The sequence below is a fragment of the Aplidium turbinatum genome, chromosome 4 (genome assembly GCF_918807975.1).
Source record: "Aplidium turbinatum chromosome 4, kaAplTurb1.1, whole genome shotgun sequence".
Classification (NCBI taxonomy): Eukaryota; Metazoa; Chordata; class Ascidiacea; order Aplousobranchia; family Polyclinidae; genus Aplidium; species Aplidium turbinatum.
The window spans coordinates 4,037,179-4,060,563 of record NC_137475.1 but is presented as its reverse complement, the minus strand read 5'-3'; the positions used below and the strand labels follow the sequence as shown (position 1 = coordinate 4,060,563).

General features: G+C 37.7%; 1 protein-coding gene across 1 annotated transcript in view; it reads right to left on the bottom strand.

Moving 5' to 3' along the window:
• The window catches only part of LOC145769327 (anaphase-promoting complex subunit 2-like), a 30,494-nt gene extending 7,675 nt beyond the window's left edge, over positions 1-22,819 (bottom strand). The window contains exons 1-12 of the mRNA XM_082580927.1: positions 22,673-22,819; positions 14,631-14,725; positions 12,502-12,643; positions 11,560-11,696; positions 10,807-10,951; positions 10,302-10,446; positions 9,617-9,736; positions 8,838-8,955; positions 5,814-5,989; positions 1,408-1,499; positions 927-1,058; positions 484-552 (exon numbers count right to left, since the gene is read on the bottom strand). Coding sequence (XP_082437053.1) covers positions 484-552; positions 927-1,058; positions 1,408-1,499; positions 5,814-5,989; positions 8,838-8,955; positions 9,617-9,736; positions 10,302-10,446; positions 10,807-10,951; positions 11,560-11,696; positions 12,502-12,643; positions 14,631-14,725; positions 22,673-22,783 — 1,482 coding nt within the window. The 5' untranslated portion in view covers positions 22,784-22,819. The remainder of the gene's footprint in view (positions 1-483; positions 553-926; positions 1,059-1,407; positions 1,500-5,813; positions 5,990-8,837; positions 8,956-9,616; positions 9,737-10,301; positions 10,447-10,806; positions 10,952-11,559; positions 11,697-12,501; positions 12,644-14,630; positions 14,726-22,672) is intronic.
• Positions 22,820-23,385: the final 566 nt, after the last annotated feature.

Sequence of the window (23,385 nt, the reverse complement as noted above, 5' to 3'; positions counted from 1 at the left end):
TGTGGAAACTAAACATAAAAATAACGTTTCAAAACTTCAATAAGCAGATTCAGAAGTTACACAAAAAAAAATCATTTTAAAATCATCAAAATAAAATTTCACACCACAATTTCATATTGAAAGTGATTGTTCAAATATCCAGAAAAGCTATTTGTAACATCAGTAAAATTTAACGGAGATAATGAAACTACTTGGCTAATTCCAAATACAATCCCACGCTTTCAGACAAAATTAATATCTTCAATTTTCACCATCAGTTTAACTTGTCATATTAGCTGTCTCGCAAACAATGGACCATTGTTCGATTCCCACAATAATCGCACCATGTCATCGCAGATTATTATTATCATTGATAATAATTATTATCAACTGGCTTTTTTGGCAGTTGTTCTTCGTACGTGATACAGCAAGCTTATTTTTGCAAGGGATCGCCATTGTGATGCACAAACCCCATTATGATGATCAAATATTTAAAGTAACAACCTGAACTGATTCTTTGGCAAAGACTTCCTCTTTAACGTACGAATTGATTCTTCTGCTGTCCGCTATATCCTAATGAGAAAGATAAATCCGTGTAAATTTGGGGCAATCAATGACACTCTATGCGAGGGAGTGGTAGAAAATAAAGTGAGCCCCATACTTGGATCCAAACATCGGGGATGAGAAAATAAGGTTCTCTTTATACTAAGCCTTCGGCATTAAAAGTGGTTTTTGGAAAAATATACACATTTGACTGATTAACTTCTCAAACCGGAAAAACTTCTTGATCGGGTGAAGAATTTCGTTTTTTGTTTGGAAGTTCTGAGGAGCTCCAAAAATGAACTAATGTGATTAAAAGTTTAAAAAATCTGTTGTTCAGCAAATGATTTATTGGACAACCGAACAAGCTATGCAAAAAAATGCTGACTACCCGTTAGGGCAGTTACCTTTAACATGACAGCACACTTGCCCATGTCTTCTTCACCGAATCTTTTCTTCAGTAACTCCAAATTCCGCAACTCGGAGGCTTCCTTCTCTTCATTGTACCATCCCTGGAGCAACCTCTTGCTAAGAAGTTTCTGAAAGAACAAAGAAATTGGAAAAACTGGAAAACATAATAGTTATTCTACACTACAGTTTCAAGCACACACAAGACAAACTTGTGCAAGGTATTACCGGTACTTTTCTTGTATGGTAACCATGGAACCATAGAAGGTAAAGTTGCATTACCCCGTTGATGTGGAAGGAACAATGAGAGTTATACGACCAATACGCAAACCAATGCAAGGTGCGACTGCAAAAACACTTCCCTGCTTCACTTTTCTTTTTACTTTCTGTTGTTTGAAGATATCCAATTGCAGTTTTTGAAGCTCGAGTTTTTAATTGACACCAGGCCCAAGCACGACACAGTCACTTGGCAACACCAACCTGATATTCCTTAATGAACTTCTCTTTGCTTCCGTACATGCCGATGAACAAAGTTACAATATCCAGTGTACGTGAAGACTTATCAGCTTTATCTACATATTCAAAAACTCGAGGTTAAACACATCTCCTGATTAAAGAGACTTAAAATATGCTTTTGAGGCAGAAAAACTGCTTATATAAATCGGTTTGATTAAAACTCGTTATGTAATCGCAGCAGTAAGTAAATATTGAACAACAGAGGGCGAAAGCTCATGATTCAAGTTGATAGGTTTTCCAATATATGCAAGAGTGGTAAGGTTCAAGTGTACAAAAGACTGTCGCATTGGTAATACCAGCTTAAATCACATGCTTTGCATGAACAACATCACCTATATATTATATATATATATATATAATATTATTACTACAAGTGTACTCATCCTCAATACCACGCGATATATCAAGCTGAGCGAATTAAAACAAATACAATTCAGGGTTGATCTCTAAGTGGTCAAAACTGGTTTTGATCACTAAGCGGTTTAAACCTGGTTTTAACCGGTCAAAACTAGGTTTAAACCGGTCAAAACTGGTCAAAACCCAAAAAAATATTTTTATGTAGTGAATGGTCGGCTACCTGGGCTATTTAGGAAATATAAAAGTAGTTGTGAGTTGTGACCATTTTGATATGCAGGCCTCGAAATAGCTGGCGGCCATGGCCGCCTGAACTTTCATTAATTGCCGCCAATACCGACCTGTCAGACAAAATTTGATGGCAAATGTTTTTCATAAAAAAAAATTTTTTCGAATAAATTCTTGTACTTCAGTTGGCTGTGCTAATTGTTCATCGTTCTACCAAGCATTTTTTGATTCATCAGAAACTTATTTTTAGAATTGAAGCGTTTAGAACGAAAAGTGACTAAGTCGCAAAATACTAGTAAGGAGATATTGACATGTATAGTTTTCAATTGCATTGTAAAATCAAGATTTAAAAGATTTTTTTTGTTTTTACCATATGTCAGTGTCTACAACCCCAACCTAGTTCTGATTGCACAATTAATTGATTTTTTAGTTAAACTTGTCAAAAAATATTGATAATATTCTTTTTTGGACTCATGCACTTTTCTTCAAAATTGCTGGACTTAGGCACTTTTAGACACAAATGATGGACTTAAGCACTTTTAAGTGTTCTATAGGCCTAACAGAATTTGCCATGTAAAGTAAGCTATTTAAATATATTTCTTCAAACCTCGTACTAATATGACATTGGAATAATTTGCAAAGAATTATTTTGGGTTAGAAATATCTTGAAAAAATTAGGCTGGTAGCACATAATAACTGTTACTGGTAATTAATGGGGTAAAAAACAGGTAAAGTACAGAGACTTCCCCACCTTCATTGGCAATGTACAGTAGAATAAAAATTGGGTTAGGCCTACTAGACTACATAATAATAATTGGGTACACTCTCAAAACCTTCTTCCCTTCATTAGTAGTGTAGTATACACCAGTGACGATCGGTGAGGGAAAGCAGTGCTTACCTGAGCGAAAACTATGCAAAATATAATGACTGAATTCTAGGTTTAACTTATTATTATTTTTATCATGTCTATTTTAACTTGAAAATTACTGTATTCGTGACTAGAATTACTCGTAACGCTTGTGAGTAGTCTAAGTCCTCACCAAACCGCATGTCTTGCCTATAAATGCCAATTAACGCAAACGCTTCTGTCAGAAACAATCACTGAGGCTCCAGGGAAGCAACTATCAAAGTTGCTTACCCAGATTCAAAAATGTCAAAAAACGCCTTTGTTTTATCCAATCCTCACTCGTTTCGCAAAACGTCACCAGCTGCTTAGCCAATCAGATGTGTTATGGTGAGACCAAGTGAGTCTTGCTTTCCCGCAGTGACGTCAATGCATACATTCGCTAGAGCGGCTAGACTAACTCGTCAGAATGGTCTCTCGTCACGGTACACAGCACAAGCATCATAATGCCGAAATAATTGTTGCTGTTTTTTTATGTCTCCTCGCCATGTACTTTAGCCTACTGTACTAGCTTTCATAGTCATGCCTTTGCCCTTTTTACAGCGTTTTGATGTAACGTTACTTCGCCAATGAACGTTCAGGTGCGGGTGCAATATTTAGTTTGTTAAGCTTCTATACGCAGGAGGCAAACTTATCCAGCTTTTCGTACAAATTGCTTGCGGTTGTAATGTTTAGGCCTAAGTGTTAGTTTTTGTAGTGTAGGCCTAACTGAATATCTCAGAATGAACATTCATGACGAATTAAATATTTAGACAACTATTATTCCATGTCTAACACTGGATTTTGGTCCTGCAACGTTAAAATTAAGATTGTTCATGACTTCTAAACATTAAATGGATGTATGATCACGACATAGGCGAAGCACAATTTGACAGATTTTTATTTTTGATTTGTTTTGGAAATGCTCTCAGAGCGCACCAAATTGGAAGTGTTTTTCAAAATTTTCTGGGGGAGGCCCCCCAGACCCCTCGCTGGAACTGTTGCCTTCGGCAACACGCCTTCGGGCTTCGCCCGACGGTTACGCCCTTCGTGCCTACTACCTTGCTGCAGCATATTTACAAGTTGCTTTCCCAACGGTTTAAGCCACCGAACGTCACTGGTATAGAAGTAAAGAAGACTGGTGGATAGGCTAGGACCTTTACAGAATAAGTTATAAAAATAATAGTCCAATCTAATAGGCTACTTAATCTTAGGTTAAGTGTACTTCATTTCGTTATCTGCTGGCACCAACACTCTATCGAATAGCCTAATCATGTCCCATGAATATTGAAGTCTGCACTGCTAAACTTCTTGCAAACTGGACCTGTGGACTGCTGAATTTGATTCGAAAGCAGTAGGCCTATAAATACTACTGGTATTTGATCCTTATTTGCAAAATATCTAGCCTACAATTAAAAGCTGATAAAAACACTACCGTTTTTAACAGTACCAATGATCCTTATCCTTCACCTACCCTACCTAAACCAGAGGCAGTGTCCCAGTCTAAATAACCGGTAACCAGCTAATGACTTTATATCCTCTAAAATGGAACCCGATCAAAAAGCAAAATAAAAATCATGTCACGTGGTTAAATGACTCGACGCTATTGGTCAGAACGGACTTAGATACTTTTAAAAGAAAAAATTACCTTTCCGCTCAAAACCTGTATTCGAAAATGATGGCTTAGCAAGCTTTATACCAAAATATTTTTGTGTCTGGTGACAAAGGACAATGAAAGCAATACGTTTTTGTACTTAACTCAATTCGAGTGAAAATGTGACTTAGTCACTTTTCGTTCTAAACGCTTCAATTTGAATTTTCTCAATAATTAAAATACCCGTATTTTACGGACCATAAGGCGCAATTTAAATCCTTTTTTTCCTCATAAATTGATTGTGCGCCTTATAAGGCAGTGCGCCTAATGTATGGATCAAGTAGTGCATTATTGCCTTCACTCAAAACCAGTTCCGATACTATTATTATATACATAAACCACCGTCTTACACAATAAACTACGATAAAAGCAACTAGCAACTGTGCTATTCACTAGGCCCAATTTTTCTTTTGCACATTGCCACATTGTACTATTGTGACTTGCTTACATTTATTACGCATTTTTGTTTAATGAGCTTTATACGGTAACCCATATTCCTTAAAATACTTTGCGTTCTATAGCCCGGTGCGCCTTATGTCTGAACAAACAACTAATCAAAGCAATTTATTGACAGTGCGCCTTATAATCGGATGCGCTTTATGGTCCGTAAAATACGGTAACCAACTGATTGAAATATTAAAAATAAACAGAGAAATTGAATATTTTTTGTTCTAAATCCAGCATTTAGGTTATTGTTGATCAAAACAAAATATAGTTGAACATCATTACTAAACATGGAGGGTAATATTTTTAATTCAATTGAAAAGCAACTTGATTCATACACTAAAGGGGTTTTGACCAGTTTTGACCAGTAATAGGTGGTCAAAACTGCCCGGTTTAAACCAGGTTTTAACCAGGCGGTTTAAACCGCCCCGGTTTAAACCGATCAACCCTGATACAATTAGTGTACTCTTCAACTCTTCAAAAAGCCGTTACGATTAGTGGGGTATTGTAAATGTTTGCATTCAAATAGAATGTTACATAGCATCACAGACACCGTGAATTGATCGGTTGGGCAAAAAAAAAAATTAAATCTGGGCCTAAATGATCGCTATATCTGCATATGTACCCACGGTGAAACACTGTGTGAGACAGCAAGAAGACTGAGGAGACTTTCAAGCTCGGGAGCCAGTTATCAAATACTACATGGGGCATCATACATACGATTTACGTTGATCTACAATGTAAGTGTTAACTGTGATGATGGCATTGCAGTGTGGCCACCACTGTAGCAGTAATTAGTCAACTCACTGGGGTCCGCCTCCCGAGGGTCTGGCAACCAATCTTCTGGCTTGTTCGTGACTCTTTCGTTCCAGCAAGAGGTTTCATCCGCAATCAAGTTATTTGCTAATTCGGCGGCAAGATCGTTAGTACCATCATCCCACAGTAATCCTTGCATGATCATTCTCACCGCATCTTCCCTCTGCCTGGAAGATGAAGAGACCTCATCTTAGGAGGAACAATAGCTCAGTGAAACGGTGCAAAAGGTACCGAGTCTGTCTGACTATCTACAAGACCTGGGTTCGAATCCCACTCAGTCACTTGTTTTTATACAAAGTATTATTTAACTAACATAGCACAAACGGTGAAAATCTGAACAGAAATTTCAGAAAATATCGAAAATAATTTTGACACGTTTTCGCTCGCAACGGTGTTATAAGTAGAGATATACCGATACCAATATTTTGGCCGATACCGATATCACTTTTTTAGGCCGATACCGATATTTTGGCCGATACTTTGCTGTTACTCAAAGAAGTAATTTTGGTATTTGCAAGGAATTATATCAAATGCTAAGTTTTACCTTATTTGCATAAAAGTATTACAAAAAGCTTTCAATTGTCATAATTTATTAAAGATTCAAGAATCCAATCTCAACTGCATTGTTGTGTCATAAACTCATAATAGTAGGTTTTAGTAATGAAAGGCCACCGTAATTGAGGACTGGGGTATTATAAGGGAAGAAACATTACATCATAATAGGTTTTCTGTAAAATTAATAAAGTGTTTGCGCGAACTCTCCAAATAGGCTATCATAATTGATAATAAGATGTACAATGTAAACCAAGTAATTTGTGTAGTCGTACAAAAACTATTCGACAAGTAATATGCAACCTAAGGGCGCTTGTCGTTTGGTTGAAAAGCTTTTGCCAGGCCAAGACTACCCAGGTAGCAAAAATGTATAATTTTGCATCGTTTTTATGTTTCTAAACGTTTAAAAAACCCATGTGACTTGGTTGTTTTTAGTAAGCTGGTTCTATCAGTTTGTGATTTAATTTTCACCTTTCGTTATAATAAACTCACCAAGCTTAAACAATGTCATGGCAGAATAAGTAGGCTCAAAATGAAAGCAATGGGCCTACGAATCCTCACCAAAATCAAAATGGTCTTGTTGCGCCTAAAATGACAACCTCATTGTGAAGAAAGGAGCGTCCTTCCTGGCTATCAGCACAAGGTTGAGCACTCACTAGTACAACGAGCAGTTGCGATTCGCCAACCACAACGGTGTAGCTTCCACACTAGCCATTTCAATTCTTGTCGATGTCAATTCTTGCTACAAAACGGCTGCCGAGAAACATAGTTGATTGGATGGTCTAAATTGGGGTCCACGTCTTTTAGGCGCAGACAGTTAGGCGCCTGTCAAATAGGCGCGCACACTGTGGCGTCAGGATATTTAGGTGCGGAGCACTGTGGCGCCCGTTCACTTAGGACTAGGTGCTATTCCTAGTAAAGTCTGCAGATTGTATCAGCTCAGCTTTGGCAAAACCTAGTCGAGGTTTTGACGGAAAACTAAGTTACTCTTCACTCAAGCCTACCACCCGCTTGAATATAGACTACGGTATATTTTTTACTGATGTTTAGTGTAGTTATAACTAAAAGTGAACTCCTAAGTCATGTTCGGAAACTTGAGTAATTTATTGATTAAGCTTTCGCCGACGCAAACCTGGACTAACAAATAAATGCCGAACACGCGCATTAAAAAAACAATATATTTTTCTGTTCAATATAACATTTTGTGTGAAAACATTGCGGTTTAAGAAGTTTCACTCATGGAAGCAATGACATATTTTTCTGTTCAATATAACATTTTGTGTGAAAAGCATTGCCCTACCTGCCAAGCTGATACAATCTGCAGACTTTACTAGGAATAGCACCTAAATGAACGGGTGCCACAGTGTTCCGCACCTAAATATCGTGACACCACAGTGTGCGCGCCTAACTGTCTGCGCCTAAAAGACTTGCTCCCCTAAATTGTTTGCGTGGAAGCTACACCGTTATGGTTAGCGAATCGCAACAGCTCGCTGTACAGCCTGTACTAGTGAGTGCTCAGCATTGTGCTGATAGCCGGGAAGGACGCTCCTTTCTTCACAATGAGCGCAACAAGACTATTTATTGATTAGCTTAGTGAGGATTCGTAGGCCCATTGCTTTCATTTGAGCGTACTTACTCTGCCATAACATTGTTTAAGCTTGGTGAGTTTATTACAATGAAAGGTGGAAATTAAATCACAAACTGATAGAACCAGCTTACTAAAAACAACCAAGTTACATGGGTTTCTCAAACGTTTAGCAACCTAAAAACGATGCAAAATTATACATTTTTGCTACCTGGGTAGTCTTGGCCTGATTTTATCCTCTGCTGAGAGTAAAAAGGAAACACAAATAATAGATATTGGAGAAATTGAGTCTCCTTCACAACTTAAGAATCGAACAACGCAAAACTGCTGAAACAAAACGTTATGTTTGAGTGAAAGAATCACTGAGTGTAAGCAAACAATGCCAAAAGGTGCGCGCATGAAGTCATGGGAGTGTGAGGTATCAAAAATTTGAACAGGTTGTTATTTTTCTACATCAATGTGACGTTAGTTACTACTTTAAAAAATCTATATCTTTGCTTCTGCAGAAAATCTGCAGCAAACGCCTTTTTTTTACACGGTTAGTATCGGCCACAGTATCGGCCAAATTTTGCCGATACCGATGCCAATACTAAAAAAATGGCCGATATCACCGATATATCGGTACATCTCTAGTTACAAGTATCGTTTACCTATTCCCAACGCTGAATAAGTCTTTTTAACACACCAACAGCCTACTCAACACGATGTCGTATGAAGACCAAATATGCTGTCCAATAACAAGGACTTAAAAAAGTTGTCACTTCAAACTGAAAGTAAGTTGACGTAAAGAAATTCAACAATTTTAAAGCTGATTGTAATATATTTCATGGAAAGGTACGCTGATCTGATTTTCTGTCTAATTAATTGCCATCGCTCACGTGAGGTAGTGTGTGCAAGGTTCCAAGACCATCTCCATGACAACGCCACTGACGTCAAGCTCACGCAATGCTTTAACTGACGCAATGTAAATGGTGATGATGTTCTGTGTACTGGCTCCTAAGCAACCAAATTCAACGTTAAAATAGAGAGAAAATACATTACCGGTTTTTGGGAAACGAAGTTAGAAAAGTTGAGGAGGCTGGCATTTTGTCAAAACAATGAACTTTTAAAGTCTGTCCAATCAGTGATAAGGTAGTGCGTGCTTGTGCACTTTTTTGTTATGATTTAATATTTCGTAAATGTTTCTACGTCAACTGGGCTTTCGAGGTATCACTTAATTTTACAGTTAGCACTGCTTTAAACCACAAAGGTACGTTCCTTATCCAAGTTTTCACACAGTCTTAGTTACAAAACTTTACAGATTAGATGACTATGACAGAAGTTGAAACTACATTACTTTGATGCTTTTTGTAATATTCAAGGATCCTTTTCAACAGCTGTAAACCACTTTGAGGAAAAAACTCTTAACGTCATTGCGACTGAACAATGTGAACATATTTAGGAATTTAGCTCACAAGTTGGCAAAATTATGGTACAGATACAGAGGAAAAGTATGTTTGGATAAGGAGGGCACATTTTTCTAAGTTTTAAAAGCGACACTTAGTAAATATCAACTAGTATAAGTGGCTAAGAAACTGCCAAAACAGGAACCAGCCAAGAATTCTTTCATAAATTTGTCAACAACAACGTGAGATATCGAAGCAACGTCTCTACTTGCCAGGATGCAGCACCCTCGTTGTGATGTCATGCTTCAGGGTCTTGATGAGATGAGGACGTAGTCGAGTGTGTTGGAGACACAATTTCAGATCATGGAGAACAGGAGAACTTTCAGGAAAATCTAGAAAAAAATGTGTCTTCAAAGAGACTTCATTGGTACGGCCACATGCAACGAATTGAAGAGGATTCCTGTCTTAAGAAAGTTGTGTCGTTGGAAGTGGAAGGGCGTAATCCACGCAGACGGCCAAAGAAGAGATGGTGTGATAGCTGCATCCAAAAGAGGCTCTTTGTGGCGGTCAACATTCAAAATAGGAGTACGTGGAAAGCCGCCATCAAACTGGATCGAAGTTTGCTGGCGTCTAACCCTCGCAATACGGGGAACAAAGGTCGGAAAACCGTGTACTAACTAACTAAAGCTGCAGCATTGGTGCTCTGGATCAATGGGACAAGCTAAAGTAAAAATATACATCATCAAACCAACACCAATGTTCGTTTTGATTGCTCGCGACTCTTCTGAACAAGTGATTCTGAAACATTTTAACCACAGCATCCAGATCAGAACTTCAAATCAAGTAAAAAATCGTCAAAATAAACTCAAGAAGAATTTTCTAGTTGAGTCAAGCTCCAAAAACACTGCTGCTTTAGTCTGAATGTAAAATCACTTAATTGTTAATTTGGCGTCATACCTGTGATGACGTCAAACATTTCGTTGATTCTTAGCTTCGTGTAAGAGTCATAAAGGATGTACATAAGTTTTTCTTCCCATTTGATAGCATCAAATGTTTTGTCAAAAACAAGCTTCAGCCATGGTATCACTTGTGTTTGAGCCCACTGAAAATAAATCACAAGATAATCCATGGTCTTGGAACATAACATTTCAAACAGTAGGCTACTACAAGAAATTGGTATAGTTGGTTGGTTGCATAAGCAAACTGTATAGAAAGGGACACTGGACATCCTGTGGCGGCCGACCTTGTTGCCGGACAACTTACCACGGCCAACCTGTCGCCAGGACATCTCACCACTAGACGATTTGACGAGAATTCCTTACTTACACGATTAACGCTTCTTTATCATTGCACCTTGGATAATGGATATCTGTACCAGGGTGGTAGTACCCGTATAGAAAGCCATCATAAGGCAATCGCAACGAGACTTTATTATGTTACATTGAAGCGCACCCTAGCCTACCTTTCTCAGGACGTCATGGCCATCTCCCAAAAACCTGGTTTCATAATTCCCAGCACAGGTTCTTGTAATGTACCTGCTAGCTTCAGCTTCAAGGATGGGAAGAATGACATCATTGCACAACATGCTGATCAGATCCATTTCAACACTGAAAACAAAGGTTTAAATTAAACACGATTTTGCAAGCAAGCAAACTCTAACTGGAAGCAGCCGACAAACATCACAAATATGGACAAGAAAGATAAAAAGAATAAAAATGTTATTGAACAGTAAGATGCAAAATCAACAGTTTAGCAAAAGATGGGAAGTGAAGTAAAAAAAAACAAACAAGGAAGGTGGAATTATCTTAAAAGGTTCCTATCATTTTGCCGAGCTTACACTTTGCCATAGATCATATCTGTTTCAAGTGTATTAGTGCATTTTATCGGGAATATACAGTGGTTTCTTAAATACATATAATTTGCATTACAAGTATATATCTGTCACAATTAACACATAAGAATCTCAATAGTATGCTAGATAGAGCAAGTTTGCTCAACCTAGCCAACAGATTTGAATATAAGGAGCTGGTTTCAACTTCCGAAAACTAATAGTTGAAAACTTTTTCACAGTTTTCATTCGCAATCCTTTCCCATTGACCATGCTTTGCAGTGGAGTTTGATACTGTGACTGTCTTGTATGCTACTGCATCGGAAACATGCCTTGTTATAGAAAACAACATTATTTATAAATCACTTCAGTTTGATATTTTCTTACAGCCATGATTGAACCATGGGGTAAAATTTTTCTTCTATCAATTTACAGAACTCTGAAAAATTGGCTGTTTCCTTGTCGTTCTTCCATTCCAAAACAATTTCCTCATCATCTCCTTCCTCAAGATCTTGAAGATGAAGCTGCAAGAGCAAGATGTATATATAATTTGTATGTTTCATGACAAAGTGAAATAAATAGGTACAGTAATTCCATTGTGTATATACAACGTTAATTCGTATGATTTTACACAAAAGTAGGTTTCACAGCATAAAACAACAACATGTTGAGAAGGCGTTCAACTTTCCATTCGTAAATGCAAATGCCGTTGAATAAACTGAAGCAAAAAAAATTAATGTAGAAATTCGAAGACCAAGCAGTGCTGGTTCGACTCTCGGGATGAGCACTTGAGCAAAGTATTCCATGGACCGCTCTCGATTCAGCGACACTTAGTGAATGGAATAATTCACAGACAACACTTCAATAACAAGCAGAAACTGTCAAACTTGGTAACCGGAGCCTGTGGCAGTGGTTAAAAGCAGGACTGTGGAGTCAGAAGAATGTAGTAGGCGTGTCTGGAGTCGGCCAGTTATAAACTGAGGAGTCGGGGTCGTATCTTTTCGCTCGATCCCACAACTCTACCAGGGCTGTGGAGTCGAAGTCGTGGAGTTGCAGGGATTTTGGCATGTCCAGAGTCAGCCAGTTGTAAACCGAGGAGTCGGGGTCGTATCTTTTCGCTCGATTCCACAGCTCTGTGGAGTAGTTTTGATGTGTCCAGAGTCGGCCATTTAAAAACCGAGCAGTTGGAGTAGAATATTGTCCGACGCCACAGCCTTGGTTAAAAGCTTCCACAAGTAAGCGAAACTGCCAGGATTAAACCCTCAAAGAAGCTTTCTGTGTCTGAGAATAATTCAATCAACTTTTAACTCTAAGACTTCATTTTCTAACCTGGAGTGAAAATGCAAATAGCTTTGAAAATGTTTCGTTCGTATTTCCTTTCATTTTCCATTTCAAGCAAGCTTTTAAAATATTGTTCATTTCTTGCTTCAATTTCTTTGACTTATTCCAAGTAGATATATAGTTGTAAAACCTAAAAAAATATTACAAACACAGCATAAATAATTAAATATCCCTGGAAATCATTACCTGTATGTTGCTAATGTATTTCCAGTCATTGCAATTTTAATTGACTTTTTGACTACTGTACTGTATTCTGTATCAACACCAACACCACCTCGGTGTCTAGGATGAAGATATTTCCATCAGCAGCACCGATTTGGGCAATACACCCGATATCCAAACAGCGACCACTACATGTTACATCTAAAACCGCAAATTTAACTCCACAAAAGCGACTGCTTGTGGTCAAAAAATTTACTTGATTAGCACAATAAAAGATTTTGTGAGCACGTGTGCACTGTGCACGCAGTTCACACATTAAATAGAATGCATCTGCACAATAATGACAGGTAGGAAGTACAAAAATAATGTTGCTAACCTTGCAATTTTTCTTCAAATTTGGAATTGTTTTTTTGACTGTGCATATGTTTTGAGAATTTGCAAGTTGCTTGTGTTTGTTTTTACAACTGTAGCTTTTTTAAGTTTATAGGTTACTTCCGAAAATTGAGAGTTTTTGTTGTGGTTAATATTACGCTTTTTTCTCATTTTTAAGATATATATTTGTTGCATGTCAAAATGTCGCAATTGTCACAACAATAAGCATTTGCCTCTAAAGTAAATCTACCAGCACAACTGCTGAAATGCAGCTCCCTGGCCTGGATGGTCAAGTAAGCAGGGTTCCACTGATAGTATGAAGTTGATAGGATGTTGCATAAACTCCCTCTGTTATCTGGATACGATATTATAAACTTATTTAATAAAGATAGACTTGGGCAGCGGCGCAACTAGAAAAAATCAAAGGGGGTCGGCAACGAGAGAGAAAACTAACAATTATTTGTAGAAGTGGATATATCACAGTTAGATTGTTAGAATATCAGCCTAGTGTAATTTGACAGCGCAATGATCCAATACTGTGACATGCGAAGCGACCGTTTTCGCTCTGTCCGCGCTTGCTACTCTCTCAAAAAAGTTTCCCGCGCTTTCGAAAGTAGGCAGCAAATTGTTTGCTCTCCAAGCCCACATTTTAAAAAGTAGTCCACGCAAGCTTAGGGCCTGGATACACGCCAAGATTGTAAAGAAAATTTAATTGCCGTCTTTTTGATACCAAAATTATAAAATTGGTTTAAGAATGTGTGAAGTTGGCACCATACGAAGATTACAAATCAGACTAGCCTAAAGCCAGCTGCAGTTTCGTTTTGTGGGTTAATAAGGTTGCATCCTAAGTAGGGATGCCCAAAGTAGAATTTCAAATCCTTAAGATTCGAATCCATCCAGAATCGAATCTAAAAACCGCTTTTTATCGGGTATAAAAAAAAAATTGAAAAATGCTCCGCCGCCCGCAAAACGCCTGCAAGTCACGTGCGTCGTGCATGACAATCCGTTTCTGCATGTGGTGCGCGCGTGTGTTGTTTTGAGAGAACAAAGGCAAGAAGAAGAAAACGATTGAACCTGAGAATGAGAACTTGTTAAAATGATGGCTTTGCAAAGCTTCTTTTTCATGCCGTTGTAAGCGTAAAGCTGAGCCGGTTTCCCAAGCCATTTTGTTTTTATGACATCATATTGCGTGAATAAATGACGGTCTCTTAATATTTTGTATTGCGGTTTATGCGACTTGAGCGTGAAACAAGTTTGGTATGCATAGGACGTAGCTTGAACGGACACACGTTAAGTAGTACGTAAGTCTCAGTCTAGTTAGTCGTCCCTCTTCTTGAAGTTGCAAATCTTAAAGGGGGCTGTCATGCCGACTAGACAGCCCCCCTAGTTGCTCCCCTGGACTTGGGCTTTCAGATAAGGAGCTATAATGCCAAGCAAACAATTGGCCACATGGTAACATGCAAATGGAGTCATTCAAAACTTGTCATAAAGACTTGATCAGCTTTTAAAAATCCTTACAAGAACCATTTTAAATCACTTCTCAGTATCAATTAAACTATCAACAAAAAATACGTGTTACTTACCAACACATGGACATATACATGGACTCAACAGCATTGAGCAGTTCACCAAATAATCCTTTGCTGGTTTGTTTCATGAATGAGGGAACAACTTCATTCTAAACATTATATATCATATAAATGTTTATAGGTCCAATAAAGAGAGTAACTCGAGAAGAGGTGATGCATTGCAATAAAGAATATGAAATCGGGGAAGACTCCTGGAATATATATTTGAAGTCACTGTGGAAATGATACGTGCTAGTGGAGATATAGGATTGAAAGCAATGCAGGAGATCAGTTAACGTGTGTTAGATGGAAAAGGAATGCCAAATGAATGGGAGACTTGGTGATACCCATTTTCAAGGGAAAAGGGTGATGCAATAAATTGTGGGTCATGCAGGAAAGTAAAACTGTTAGAGCATGCAATGAAGGTAGTGGAAAGGCTGTTGGAGAATAGGATAAGATCTTTAGTGAACCTGGACAAGTAGTGTAGATTCATGCCCGAGAAAGGAATAACAGATGCTATTTTTATTTTGAGAAGGTTGCAAGAGGAATATTGGGATAAAAAAAAGGACTTCATGTGTTTCGTGGTCATGCAAAAAAGGTGTTTGATAGAGTTCCAAGAAGAGTGATGGAATGAGCAATAAAAAAGAACCAGAGACACTCGTCCGAACAGTAATGAGTCTTTATGACGGTGCAATGACGAGAGTTCATGTTGGATCTGCCCTTTCAGAAGAGTTTTTGGTTAAGGTTGGTATACACCAAGGTTTTGTCCTCTCTCCTATAATCTTTGCCGTTGTGATTGATGTGATTACCGGGTTTGGTTGGGTGATATTCAGGAAGTGTTGAGAGTTGTTATGTGGTAAAAGATTTCCGTTGAAAATGAGAGGAAGAATTTATACTAGTTGTGTGAGATCTGCAATGCTGTACGGAAGTGAGACATGGTGCTTACAGGAAAACGAATCGGCGATTTTAAGAAAAACTGAGACTGAGAGAGTGATGGTGATTAGTGAGGGCAATGTATGGTGTGAAGCTGATGGACAAAAGAAATACAAAAGAACTTCTGAATTTGCTTGGTTTGAATGAAAATATTGAAATGTTGGCAAAGGCAGATGGAGTGAGGTGGTGTGGGTATGTTTTGAGAAGGGATAAAGATGATGTTTTGAGAAGAGCGCTGGAGCTGCAAGTGGAGGGATGAAGGAAACAAAGAAGACCCAAGAAAACGTGGAAAAGGCAAGTTGAGGAGGAAAGCAGCAAGGTAGGCTTGACAAGAGAGGATGCGTTAGACAGATCCATGTAGAGGTAGGGTGTGAAGGCGACTGCAGCATTTGGAAGTGAATCCCATCACTCTCAGTAACGAGGATACCACCGGATTAAAACATATATATAAACTAATAACACCTATTGAAAAAATTGTTGCTACTTTGTGTGTGGATGGTAAATTATAAACACATCAAAATCAAGCCTATTGTTTAGTTCTCAGTATCACAAGACCATATAAATGGCTCCATTCTATAGCCCTACTATACCATGAGGCTTGGTTTTATTTTCGCTGAGACTTTTCGATCATTTGTCCAAAATAACTTGAAAAAATTCGGTCATTTTTTATTTATTTCGGTCATTTTTTCTGATGAAAATATTTCCTTTCAAGTAGCTGATACAGAGCAAAATTTGCACTTCCTGACTAGCTACAACATTAAGTTTCGCTGAGAAACGTTGTTTTTTTTTCGGACATTTTGACCGAATTGACTATATATATTTTTTTCGGACATTTTGCTAAAAAATCGGTCAATGACCGATAAATGACCGAAAAAAAAAACCAGCCATGAGGAATTCATAAAATTGCTCACATGGTAAAAAAGCTCTGGTTTATAAACATTTTTTTCGTTGTGTAGACTACCGTACTTTTGTAGCAGCGATAACGGCACTACATTTTTGGAGTAGCCACATCACTTTGTTCCCAAAGTTAAATGTTACTAGCACTCTGAACATATATTGTTTACATACGCGCCGACTTCCGCGGGGGCCGGCGCCCCCCGTAAATTTATAGTTGAGGGGCAACAAAAATGGCTATTACAAGTGGTGTTTCAAAGATAAAATACTTCGCGAAAGAGATTTAGATCATTTAAACGGACAGAATGCCGAAAGCAAAAAACAGCCTAGCCTACGTTGCTCTTGCCCACAAAACAGCAGCTGATCGCATGGCTTTCTCTGGAACGTGAATTACTACTGAGATGCGCACGACACGCACGCTCACAGTCGCACACTGCTTGTTTTTCGCGCGTGAGGAGCAGCTTCAAAGTCAAAACGCGTGGTAGCGAAAAAGCGAATGATTGAATGTTTATTCTCGTTTCACGAGTTATCCAAACGTTTGTTAGATTTTTAAATCGATTTTAGCAAACTTTATCGAGTTGAAACTACGACACAACAAACAATTACGTAAAAACAGCTTAAAAAAAATGCATTTTTCAAAACTGTCACTCAGTGTTTTGCTTCAATAAGCACTGTATTGATGTATATATATTGTGAAAATATATACATCTCATTCTCATACACTCATCAATATACACTCATCATCTATATACACTCCTGTACTACCGTTTATACTCGTGGATAGATCGATCTCATGTATAAGTTGTTTGACCACCTAATTCCAGACACTACCATTCATTGGTTCATTCTAAGTATTGGCATTGACATACCATGATCGTTGAAGGTAAGGAAATTTCAAAGTTGAATGTAGAGTAACTTACGCTGCTGGAATAGTCACGTAACCATTCACAGCAATATTAAGTAAACCAGCTAAATTAGAGGCACTATTCTCAACGAGGTCTTCCCGTTTTGAGGTCAATTATGATTGAACAGAACACATTGTTTTGTTCACAATGTGTGAGAATTAAATCGAAAACCGATAAAAGAAAAGGTGTTTAATGGTCTTGGTCGCAGATATTGCCTGCATTAACGACGTCTCTTACCGCTATTATCACCTAGCTAACCTGGCATCATTGTTTTATGCGGCCGCTAAGATTTGACATCGACTTCAACAATCACGGAATGTTACGTAATAAAAACGATTATATCCTACACGCAAAAATAAAAAAAATTGATCTCTTAAAACAGCTCTTTCTGCTGTTTTGTCTCGTGAGCTTTGCATATTGCTCAACAAGTGTATAAAATCTAAAATTGACAAGAAATCATTAAATTTGAAAATTACGTTTGAATCACTGCAAATAAACGTATTCAAAACTTTTGCTTCGCGGCCGACGCCATTTCACACTCCGTAATCTACGTCGGCAATGATTTTTCCACAGTAAAAATGCCCAATGCGTTCATTATGAAAACTACCGAGCTGGAGACAACGGCTTGTCCCGTGAGTAAGTTGAACCTGTCTTTTTGAGGTGAAAATCATTTGCAAACATCTCGACCTATACTCGAGTATATACGGTATTCGATAAAAGACTATAAAGGCTTTCGATAAATGTCATTTGCTATGTACTTCCAAACCAATCACTTAAAGTTAAATTTGAATCCAATTGTACGGCTCAATGGAAGTGAGATCAAATTCGTAGACAGTGTCAAATAGTTGGGTGTTTTTCTTGACACGGCAATGTGTGACGACAAGGATATAAATCGACAAGTGCGATCAATCTACTGTTCTGCAAACAAATTAAAATCAAAATTTTACAAGTGCTCCAGTGATATTAAAAATGTTCTATTCCGTTCATATTGTACTCCAATGTATGCATGTCATCTGTGGGAAAATTATCATCAATGTGACATTAATCGCCTGCGTGTTGCCTTCAATAATGCATTTAGAATTATACACAATTTGCCCAAACACTATAGCGTACGTGAACATCAAGTCTTGTGCAACATCATAACATTTGATGCATTACTTCGTAAATATGTTTTTTCTTTTGTTGGAAGATGCGAAATATCGTCTAACTCTGTAGTTGCCTCCCTGATGAGGTCTGATTGTCATCGTATATCAAACTACCGTATTCATTATTATAATTCTATGTATGCTGTTATCTAGTTTTGATGGCTGCCATGTCATCTGATTGTTATCGTTCTGATAGTGATACACTTTCAGTTCTTCTAACTTGTAACACTACCGTACCATTGTCTGTAAACTTGTAACAGTAGATCGCCTATTTAGTGAGATTTTGTGCATTTGCAGTTTCTGTATTATTTCGTTGTTTTACATTGTTATTTCGTTGTTGTTGTTCGTTATTTGTGCATTTGCAGTTGGTGTAGTATTTCGTTGTTTTACATTGTTATTTTGTTGTTGTTGCTCGTTATTTGTGCATTTGCAGTTTGTGTAGTATTTCGTTGTTTTGGATATGGACAGCTTTGTCTGATGCAAATAAAATATATATATACTGTATAATAAACAGAAGAGAAAACACTTCACCGTTGTTACTTTGAAGGTAAGTAATTAGCAAAACGAGGTTAAAGGGGTATTAAAGGAAAAACCTGACTTGGCGATTTTCCACGTTCTTTGTGTTTAACATGCTACCATAAAACGATTTTCAATAAAATTTTGCCCCATTGCGGTCTGACCACCATTGTGCGCGTGCTTTTGTCAGAGCTTTCAAAATGAAATTGGCCTGAGCAACGAAGCGTGCGACTGTAAAGAACGTCATAAAGTCTGCGTCATAAAGTCTAGCAATCAACCGATCACGCAATAATTGTTACTGCGGGCGATTTGACTGTAGGCTATGTATGTATTTACATCAAAACAGCACATTTTAACATCAAAACAGCAGACAGTTTGCTCAAAACATCAGATTGGTAACGTGGCTTTTGTTATTGCTGGACTTTATGACGTATTCTTGAGCTGTGTTTGCACGTTTTGGTCATTTTGAAAAAAATGAAAATAAATGAAACACTGGACTTTGGGCCTTGCCAGCGCCATTGAAAACAAATTTTTTTGGGTAATTGTTTTTGAAATGTATTCTTGAATGTTCAGTTTACTCATTTTAATGCTTAATTCCGGTTTGAAATTTTCCTTTAGTATGCCTTTAATAAAACTGATAGCGGGTTTCCACTCTGCTTGAGATCATGATTTTTTGCGTTTTATTTCAATAACTTCACTGTCTTGATCGTTGTTATTCACTCGCACGAAAATGAAATGAATCGACTTGTTTTCCAACTGTTCCAATTATGAGCTAACAATCAGGGTTGTCAGATTGGAATAATTGATTCCAGATCTGGAATCAAAACAAACTGTCTAGTAGAGAAAAAAAATGTCTGGAATCTGGAATAATTTTTAGAAGCAAATTGGGATTGTTTAGACAAGTCTAGATTGTTTCGGTAATTGTCTTTTTTTCCTTGCATTTAGTAGCTGCAACGCGTGCGCGTAACTTTCTGTCCTAGTTCCGTCTCTTTCTTTGAAACTTTGTTGCTGAATTGCACGCTCTCTGGCGCGAAAGCCTGTCTGTGAGAAGTGTGCGCAACCTAGTTAGCTGACAGGACTTTCCGCACACTTAACACTGGGTTATATTTCCATGTATGTTAAGTTTACTTTTAATCTGTTATGTTTTTAGGTTGTTACAGAATACAGTACCGGTACCGTAGTTATTGTTAAGTAGCCTACCGGTACGGTATTTATTGATTTTCATATTTTGTTGCATCGAAGAAGTTAGATAAGAAGTTCAAAAATCCAAGCGTATGTGAAGTTTATTGTAGGAAGAATATGGCTCTACGGAGTGGCGTATCCTGGTGGGTTGAGCAAGGGATTGAAGGGAAGCAATAAAACTCATGGAGAGTAAGAACATTTCGAAGACACGCGTATTCTAGGGGGTCCGAGGGCATGCCCCCTGGAAAATTTTTGCAAAATTACACTCAAATAATGGATTATAGTGCTTTCTGGAAACACTTTTAGGGTAGGCTAATATTTGTATGTACGGTATGATATTTTTTAGCAGATGTACAGCAATTAACTTATTAAAGGTAGCTCTTACACAAACAGGCAAAACTGGGCAAGGCTTAACAGCAGGAGGCAACCCTACGTACATTTTTCAAGAATTCTAATGATATAAAGAAAAAAACAGTTGCTCTTTCACTTGCTGTGTTCATTTGTTAGCATACATCGTTTACACTGCCAACCATTTGACAAACTTTTTCAACAAGCACGCAGGCACAGACATAAAATTGGGGTGAACAAAGGCTACAAACTTGATAACAAATTGGCAGTGGCTATTTGACCGGCGCCGGTCTTTGAATCTGAAACACTATTTGACCGTCATTACGTCAATGTCCAGTCACTTTTTTTCTTTTTCTCTTTCAAAGCAAAAGATGAGAAGCGCGCATATAAGTTCTGAATCCAACCATTTCATTTAACTCGTTACGTGGCACGTGTGGTACGTCGCCGCTTCCTATTCTAGAGGGACTTAGTTCGATACTACCCAGAAGCGTTCTTTTTTTTTAACTAAATTTTGACCCAAAGTGCATTTTTGTAGTCAATTTTTAATTTGAGTTGCATTACATTTACATACCATTACCATTGTTTTAAAAGAAGCATTGTATATAACTAACTTGTTGAGAGCAAAAATGTATTGCTTCGTTCGGCAAACATGGTCACATCAATCAATCATTTTATTTTTCGTCATTAACGCGTCCGGGACGAAAAAGATACTAACTACAAAAATCGATATAGACCTACCAGCACGTTAATGAACAGGAAAAGGTGGCAAAACCTTGAAAAGTTTAAAACGTGTCTGAATTGAAAAATTATGTAGGCTATATACCGTATCAGTAGTTAGCACGGCCACAATCGGAAAATTACCCAGAGAAATTCTCAAATTCCAGCAAATTAAAAAAACTCTAAGTTTATTTCTCACATTTGAAAAGACATAAAAAATAATTAAAAACTGACTACAAAAATGCACTTCGTGTCAAAATTTAGTTAAAAAAAAATAAATAAAAAAAAGAACGCTTCCGGGTAATATCGAACTCAGTCCCTCTAGAGTCGGAGGCGGCGACGTATCGCACGTGCCACGTAACGAGTTGAATGAGTCGGTTGGATTTAGAACTTATATCCGCTTCTCGTCTTTTGCTTTGAAAGAGAAAAAGAAAAAAGTGACTGTATAGTGACGTCATGACCGGTCAAATAGTGTTTCAGATTCAAAGACCGGCGCCGGTCAAATAGCCACTGCCTAACAAATTTGCTGGCATCATCTTATCGTAGGGATATTTTCATTTCAACATGAAGATTCTCACCACTACTTATTGTAAGTTATATCATATTTACAACATTCACTGCATATTTAATGGTATTTTGTTTTAGACTTAAAATGAAATGTCTAGAATAAATTTAGAATAATTTAGAATCAAAGTGACATGCAATCTGGAAGGGAAGGCTACAACTAATCTGACAACCCTGCTAACAATATCAATAATTTTACGACTGGGCGTATGCGTTTGCGTAAGTAAAACTTATCGTCTCAAGCAGCGATTCTACAAATTCGGAGTGCGACCTCGGTGTCAATACAGTATAAACAAGACAGTAAGCTTAATCAAATACTATTTTAATTAAGTAAAATAGCGTTATGGTTATGACGTCATAACCATTCTCGCCCCCCAAGGTTTTTGGAAAAGTCGGCGCCTATGATTGTTTAAGCTACTGAAGTATCAACTACCAATGTGTAGAGAAAAATTGCCATTTTGGGGTAGTTTGTAGATGTAGATTAATTCCAACTTCATATGTGAAATTGTTAAAAGGTGAAACTCACATACACAGCATAAAAAATTATGCACAGTCTTTAGCTTTACATATTCTTTATGGGCTTAGACCTTTAGTTATGAAGGATCGGACTTATATGAAGGATTGGACTTTAAAAAGGATTGGACAATATATGCCAAAAAAATTTAAAGTTACTTGTTTAGAAGGAGTGATTGTTCTGGCCTAAACTCTTAAAAAAGATGAAAAAAATCCCGGGTGAAACACATCGCTATATCATACTATAGCTGTCATTCTTGCTACATTTGACAGTCGAGAAAAATAAAAATTACTTGTCATACACAATATTTACAAGGTTAAGAGTAAAAATTACACTCACCTGTAACTCTTTACGCAAAAAGAAAATGATAAAATCATCAAACATTTGCAAAGATGATGTTTTCTTCATAACTTCCATTAGCTGCAGAGGGTCTTCTGGTAATGTATTCATTGTTATATATTTATGAGTTTCCAGTTGACCTACTGTAATCACTGTAACTAAATGCGAAGATTGAGTAACATGACACATTAGTGATCACTCATTCTCAACTTCACTTTCTTATACACCAGTCACCAATGTTTTCTAGCCTACCATACAAAAAGTCTAACCAGTCCGCCCCAATACCTCAGTTGGTTAGCGCATGACTTCTGGAACAAAGAAGCTTCAAAATCAAGCGGTGCTGGTTCAACTCTCGGGGTGTGTGCTTGAGCAACGCACGTTAAGATCTCTCTCCAGTAAGAGGAATCTAATGGATGGAATAATTCCCGGACAACAAGACTTCAACAATCGGAAACTTCACTCTGTTAATCTCGGTGACCGGGCCTGCGTCGGTGATTCAAAGCCTCTACAAGTATGCAAAACTGCCAGGATTAGGCTCTGCAAAAAGCTTTCCCAGTCCGAGGATAAAGATTCAATGAATGATTTTACATTATTTAATACATGCTCACATTCCTCACAAACAGGCTGGTGCTACACTGCTTACTGCTATAGACACTAGACAGTTAATTTTAGCTCAAGCATCAGTTGCGTGGCCAAGTGGTGAGAAAGTCTGC